The sequence below is a fragment of the Branchiostoma floridae genome, chromosome 11 (assembly GCF_000003815.2).
Source record: "Branchiostoma floridae strain S238N-H82 chromosome 11, Bfl_VNyyK, whole genome shotgun sequence".
NCBI lineage: Eukaryota > Metazoa > Chordata > Leptocardii > Amphioxiformes > Branchiostomatidae > Branchiostoma > Branchiostoma floridae.
In genome coordinates this window covers 5,260,671-5,267,896 of record NC_049989.1, presented here as the reverse complement: position 1 = coordinate 5,267,896, position 7,226 = coordinate 5,260,671, and the positions used below count along the sequence as shown (strand labels likewise).

The window sequence follows — 7,226 nt, the reverse complement described above, 5'->3', positions numbered from 1 at the left end:
AGTCCGTGATTTGTTTTGATTGAACACCCAACAATCTCCGCCAAAGCTACAAGAAAAACCAGCCAGTCCAGATAATTTCCTCAGAAACAGAAAATAAAGTGAAAGGCGCGGCGTAAATCGCTCGAGTCTTTCAAGTTTTGGTGCTATCTGTTTGGGCACGAAAACGGGATCGTTCGATATGTAGCGATCAAGGGTATGTTGTCAGAGGAAAAATGTCACGAAAACTCGGGTTTTTTTTAAGTCAATGTTAGTTGGACAACTGTAAATTCAACCCTAATTCGTGGAAGCTTACGTGTAATTATCGATGTGCTGTCCGGAAAGGAGAAGGTAAGAACTGACTCGAACTCGCTCCTGTAACAGTCCAGAATGGCACGGTGCGTGAACCTCCCCCTCCACCATTGTTTTGATTTCGTTCCGTCGCCGCGCGGTTTACGTGCAGACAAACTCATTCATGTTCAGTCTCCCGGGGACTATGGCTTCGTAGACAGCTCACAACGCGACTTACAGGTCCACGAAGGTAATTGTCAACAACAGCGGACTAAACTCCAGAATGGTGGAGTGATTATTTACCGCTGAGAGGACCGAGGTTCACCGAGCAAAATGGCTGGCCAGAAGTTTCGGATCCGTGACGTCAGACGATCAGCACGGGGCCATTACGTCATGGCCCAGCGCGGCGGGAGAGAGGAGGAGAGCGCGAAGTTCAAACGTGTCTACAGGGTCATATTAGGCGGATCAATGTAAAAATTGACGTATATCAACTTTTTAATGAGTAAACTACTGGAAAATAATGATTTCAGGATTTTCTGATGCTGTCCTTTAAGGGAAAGTATAGGGACTCAATTTCTGCTATCTTTCACACACTATGTCTTTGAATTTATACTTGCCATGTAACTGTTCCATGTAACTGTAACATATCGTTGGCTTTGCGTCGGATAGATAGACGAATTATGTATCCCAACGTCTGCAACTTAGAATCATTATCTTTGTTACAAAGGCTCAGGACGAGACCGAGGCGACAGCGACAGATGGTGATACACAAACAGTCAAGCCCAACCATGGGTCCAGAACTAGTACTCCGCCACACAGGTTAGTTGTGCTCATTCGTGAATCAGATTAAAACTTGCTTGTTTTGATGGTATAAGTGAACGACAATTTTCTATTGACTTCATTTATTCACAGAATATTTGTGTTCTTATTACAGAGATCCCCTATCGTCGCTAGAAGCTGGCACTGAGACTTCGTGTTGCGAGTGTTGTGAGGTGTGCTGTACGGGTACCTGGTACAGGCGGCCGGGATACGCGTGGTTCAGCGTGCGGGGCAAAGGCGCTGGCTGGGTGACACTGCTGGTCATGTTTCACCTGCTTCTCTGCCTGCCCATCTTTCCCATCATCCTGTTTTATTTCTACACGAGGAGATATTACCAGGAGACAAGTCGGCTGCATCCGACCGGAGAATCACCGATGAAAGAGGACGGAGAGACAATGTCGCGGGCGATACAGGACTCCTAGGGACTTTGCGATGTTGTACATTACACTTTCGACCTTTCTCAAAATGCTCTGATCGAAGTTCATGACTACCTGAGTCTGTCCCTATATATCAAGAGACGCATGAGTAAATACATATCCTTTTGTATGTCAGCTTCGGCTACGACTTTATCATAACCGAAAAATATTCAAGCTGTCAGGGACAGATGCTATAGACAGTATGCGATGTCTAGAGGAGTAACACCCTTCCTCATGAAATCATAAAGCTTACTTATATTTCCAAATATAAACTTGGTTCCTGCTGATTTCTTTTTGATTTTGTTTCTACATATCATATTCATTAAAACACATTGACAACATTGCAATCAAAGACAACAGATTGTGACTCGGGTTTGTCAAACGTAGTTTATATGATTGTGCAGCATGGGGCCAATATCACACATACTAGCTAGTAGCTAGTAAAAGTTCGTTTCAAGAATCATAGCAACAGTATGAGGATATCTTGCCAAAAGTATTCTATCACTGAATCCAGTCACACACAACATTTTAAGTTAATATGCAACATTTTAACTAGTGCATGTGCATTCTGTTCTTTCTCGTGACAAACCTAAGCCATCTTGGAGACTACCGAGTCTTAAGTTCAGAATTAGATGACTAAGGACACCGAATAAAATGATTCGATACGTTCTGAGTAACGTTGTTCGTGGTGGTGGAAACATCATGTGCGACCATAGGGACACGATGCACGACAGCCTAGGATTTATTTCTGTCATATTTATCCAGGGTAATCCAACTCACTGCTTTCCAGTGGAGCCCTGCATTACATAAATTGAAACATGTACATATGCGTGGTGACATGCAAACAGAAAATTACAAAATAAATTAAATGGATGGGTTGCGTATTCCTTACAAACAGCTGACGTCAATAACACACATCAATGGGTAGCAATTTATCTTCTAATCATTATTAATTATTAATAGTTACGATAATACAATCTTATTAATTAAAATGCTCAACCGCCGAGAACTCTACGAATACATAATAACTACATCGGATACATATACTAGTAGTAGCGATGAGAAGCAGAACTCCAGTTAAAAGCTCTGACGAAGGTCTGAGAGACATCGAAACCAATTAGGAGCTTTTATATCAGATATCTGATATAAAAGCTCCTTGTCGAAACGTAAGCAATGTAAGTACCTGCTGGTTGTGTAAAAAGAATTCTCCTATATCCTAAATGAAAGAAGTTTTAGTTCTCTCTAGCCGAGGACGTTCTCATGGCGTCCTTGCTCTACTAAGCCAAACCCAATCTGGTACTTGGCATTTAGTGGGCGTACAAACTAACAGGAACGGTACCGGTCACTTCTGTTTCTCTCGTTACCTTTCGACGTAACTTAACTACAAGCGAGATTGCATATACTAGCACTGTCCCACTACACTGAACATTATAAGGGAAAAAATATGGTCTCTACTGTTCATGTTTTGTCTTACTAAGGTTACATCAAGGAATAAAGGAAGAAAAAGAAGAACATGTCAATTATCATAGATCATAACCAAGGAGGTTCAACCTCCTTGTCATGAAAGCAACAGTATGAGGATATCTTGCAAAAAGCCGGTACTTTATTAGCCTCACCGAATCCAGTCACACACAACATTTTAAGTTATCATGCAACATTTAAACTTTTCAATATTTCAACATTTTAACATGCAACCTGTTACTAAAGTTAAGTTTAACATGCAACCTGTTAGCTCAAAATCTATAACGTTACATGCAAGGCAGACTAATAACATTATCTACGTATGTCATATCCATTTGACTAATGTATACTGCTAAATTTTGTACAAGCACACAGACATAATGTGATGAACTTTCATATGGACAAAGTTCATTTTCACCTGGCACATTTTCTGCATTGTACTAGCAATTTGCATATTCGGGACTTCACGTGTTTCCAATTCTTTTCCCAATATGGCGGCTTCCGGGTTGTATGTTGGCGGGAATTCAAACGCATAAAGAGCAAAACAACTCGCCAGAACAAAGGTAAACATAATATTATATGCCCAACAACACACTAAAGAGGGCTGTACGGAGTTAGTTAGAAATGTATCGCCTTGATCATGAATATGAGTCCAGAACCGGAGGAAAGATTGTCAAATTAATGGGGGAGGGGGGCGTAGCTGAATAAATTTGCTCTAGCTGGATCTGTCTGAGGCCATGAGGGCTAGTCAGCCTAGTGCCTTTCTGCTCGTTGCCCAGTCCTACAATCATTCATTATCTCAAAACTATTGCCAATTAAACCCAGGATGAAGGAGGTTATCTCACATACTCTGTCCAGAACCACCATGATATCAGTCATTGATAAGTTAACAGAGAAAGAGAATGTTGGACAGTAACGTTAACGTTATGTTTTTAACGTTAACGTTACATTGTACAATGCGTCGTGTCATGAGCACCTTCAGAAATACTCTATTTTGTATTTCAAAGTGCTGTGATTAACAAACCTGCATCATATGTGTTTATGATACAAATTATGTCACATCTGCATACACCTGCATACCATCTTCAGTCGAGGGAGGAGTGGACTCCTGTAGTGGACTGATCTTGTCACTTCAGGTCATCGGCTAGACATGCTCATACATCAGATGGCTCCAGTGTTTGTCTAGTTGGTTTTTGAATTGGTTCACCATGCTACTATTCACCACTTTGTCTGGCAGGGAGTTCCAGTTTTAATCACTTTCTCTGTCACATGTAGGTCAGAGAAAGTGATACTACTGCCATGAGCAGGATAAATGATGGTGCTGGGCCCTCCACTGGTGGACATGGCAACAATCGGCCCCCTCCTAAAACAAGAACTGTAAGTTGTGTTTTGCATGTTCAATTTGATATACATGTATGGCTGAAAATATAACCTTGTCCAAAATTGCCTGTTCTTGCCTTATATTCAAGAAGAAGTTGATATAACTTGAGTCTTGTCTTACATTTTTGCATCTGTCAGGGCCGCAAGTACAGTTACACGAAGCTGTGTGATGTGAAAGTGAGGACAACAGTGAACTTGTATGCAGCTGTCAAGTTCTTCAAACCACCATTTCCTTCAAGAGGAACAGGTATTAAAGTCAGACCAAACTAAATAGAATTACGTATTATGTTTGATCTGGCTTTATCATGGAATGTTGAAAACTTGGTCAACCAACATAATGTTCTTTTGGGCAAAGTTGATACACGAACTTTGCAGGCACACTGCTAATCTGACTGTATCACACCAAATACGTACTACTAAGTAATGTTTATTAAGTTATTGTAGTTAGCTCTATTTTGCTGTCTATAATGAAAGGGCTGTCTCCAGGACCCGTCCTTCTATCCTGGGATGGAAATTTGCTTGTTGGGACGGAAAATAATATTGCCTTATCCATCCCAAAAATGACGTAAAGTTGAAACTGTTCAAAATGCACTTTCGTCAGCTTAAAATGACATATTTTATCATGAAAATCAACAATATGGGCTCCCAAGCAATAGCAGGACAGAAATATTCTTTAAGCTGGAGCAACCCTGTAATGAATTCTACTAGAAAGCATCTGCCATATTTCACAAGGCATGTTAAATGAGCTAACATTATATTCTACATTAGTTTCAAGAAAAATATTGTGAAATACCTGTGTCTAACGTTATAGACCTCATTTCAGATTACTGTATGGTGGTAAGACTTGTTGACCCATCTCTTGACGACCTTAACGAGGGACTCAAGTGCTTGTTTTTTGCCAAGGAAGAATCTTTGCTGCCGCAGATTTACTCCATCGGGGACATCGTCAGGATACACAGGCTTAAGGTGAAGGGTACTGTAAATGTATATAAGTTTGCGGGGATTTAATTTCGCGGAAGCGGGAAAAAGGACTTTTCGCAGTGGTTTTAAGTTCGCGGTATCACCATGCACTGTAGTCTCTTACTGCCATGGAAAATGTCCGCGGTGGTTTTAAGTTCGCGGTGAAGCGGCCACCACAAAAACCGCAAACATTAAACCACTGTGAAAGTTTCTGCATTTACAGTAGTTGTTAACCTTTTTCCCTGCTGCCCAACCCACTCACTGTTGCAGATGTGCTGCAAAAAGGTTAACCTTTGCAAGGGGAGGGTTAACTGCAGTTGAATAATTATACCAAGGACGTCCTTGATACCATTTGTAAGATTCTAGTACAGAAAGTAAGGAAGTTACAAATTGTCTGTACGATGTTGATCTTCTGAATGCCATTATTGTACGATTTGTAATTTCAATTATGATAATACATGGATTACCTTTCTGTCCCCTCCCTATCAAGTTAAACTGTACCACAAGTCATCTACATTAAAGCGTTTTGTTTTCATGGAGTAAAGGTATTAGTGCCAGCACAGCAGTTGACTTGAAGACTGTCCACTATATGAATGTATCTACAAAATGTATATCAACCTGTTGCTTCATAAATTGCATTTTAATAAGGTCCTATATTCCCTTTCACAGGTTGATAACTACCGAGGCGCTCCCCAGGGTAACAAGGGCCCTGGGTTCTCCTGTCTCGTGTTTGATGGCAGACAGGGTGCTCCGACCCAACCTCGCAGCGACTCGCAAAACTTCACCTTTGAACCTGAGGATGAAGAGAAGGTTTATAGAGTCTTTATACTACTGGTCTGAGTACCATCCTCCGTAGTGACCGCTGGCTCACTACTTTCGCTTTCTAACCGTGCTAAACCTTAACAGGAAAGGAGGCCAATCACCTACTAGTAGACTTTAGCATAAGATGTGATAACCAAGCACATTAATTTTCACTATCCCTATGTATGTGGATAGAGAATTGATGCAATACAAAACAAATGTAGCTAGTCAGGGTTTGACAAGTCCACTAGTCTGATTGTCTTGGGCAAGTGAAAGTGCTATTCAGGCAAGCTCATACCCCGCTTGCTCGATAGGGCAAGTAAGATTTTTCCATGAGTGAGATATTGTTACTTTTCACATTCATGGCATAGAGAAAATGTTGTTAATGTTTTGGGCAGGTGAAAAGTTGGTTAACGTTGGGGCAATGATACTTTTTTTATGTACTTGCCCGATACGACAAGTTGAAAACTTGCTAGTGTATGTCTGTTTCTATATTCAGGTGTTGGAGCTGCGCCAGTGGGTGACCCTGACCCCAGAGTTAAATGTGATGACTTCTGACTGTCCAACCCTGGCTGATGTCGAGGAGGGACAGTACTACGATCTGTCCTGCCAGGTACAGTTTCATCACCTGTTCACCAGTCTGTGCTTCATCGTACCTCATGACTCATGAGCACCAACCAACCAGCAAGCAGTGGGTGGTACTGCAAATCTTGAAATGTATTATACAGTAGAGTAGATTCATTCCATAAGATCGACATCTTGCACACTGCAGTCGTCCCTGTAAATCTAGAAATGTTTTGTTAGCATGTTTTTTTTTATTCTGGGAATATAAACTAGCTGTGCAGCCTGTACTACAGACAATTGTGAACTTAAAACACCACGAAAACCTCCTTTCTCCTCGTACCGTAAAAATAGATCAATTTACTGTAACTTCAGAGACCAGGTCATTTATAAAGATAAAAGTGGACTTGTGAATGTGAAGCGAATGGTTTTGTCTCCTGCCCAGATTGTGTCCATGGCCAGAGTTGATGAGACTTGTGTCCTGTTCCAGGTCTGGGATGGCACTATACCTGCAGTGTATGTATCTGTTTGAATATAATAAAGGGTAATGCCCCGCCCGAG

At 41.2% G+C, this 7,226-nt stretch overlaps 2 protein-coding genes across 2 annotated transcripts in view; both read left to right on the top strand.

Annotated features, from left to right (window-relative positions):
* The window catches only part of LOC118426154 (kinesin-like protein KIF3A), a 16,369-nt gene extending 14,861 nt beyond the window's left edge, over window positions 1–1,508 (top strand). The window contains exons 14-15 of the mRNA XM_035835416.1: window positions 995–1,086; window positions 1,202–1,508. Of these exons, the coding sequence (XP_035691309.1) occupies window positions 995–1,086; window positions 1,202–1,508 (399 nt within the window). The remainder of the gene's footprint in view (window positions 1–994; window positions 1,087–1,201) is intronic.
* Window positions 1,509–3,415: 1,907 nt separating this feature from the next.
* The window catches only part of LOC118426339 (protection of telomeres protein 1-like), a 14,547-nt gene continuing 10,736 nt past the window's right edge, over window positions 3,416–7,226 (top strand). Inside the window, exons 1-7 of the mRNA XM_035835651.1 lie at window positions 3,416–3,526; window positions 4,239–4,340; window positions 4,482–4,590; window positions 5,167–5,309; window positions 5,973–6,113; window positions 6,604–6,717; window positions 7,111–7,181. Of these exons, the coding sequence (XP_035691544.1) occupies window positions 4,263–4,340; window positions 4,482–4,590; window positions 5,167–5,309; window positions 5,973–6,113; window positions 6,604–6,717; window positions 7,111–7,181 (656 nt within the window). The 5' untranslated portion in view covers window positions 3,416–3,526; window positions 4,239–4,262. The remainder of the gene's footprint in view (window positions 3,527–4,238; window positions 4,341–4,481; window positions 4,591–5,166; window positions 5,310–5,972; window positions 6,114–6,603; window positions 6,718–7,110; window positions 7,182–7,226) is intronic.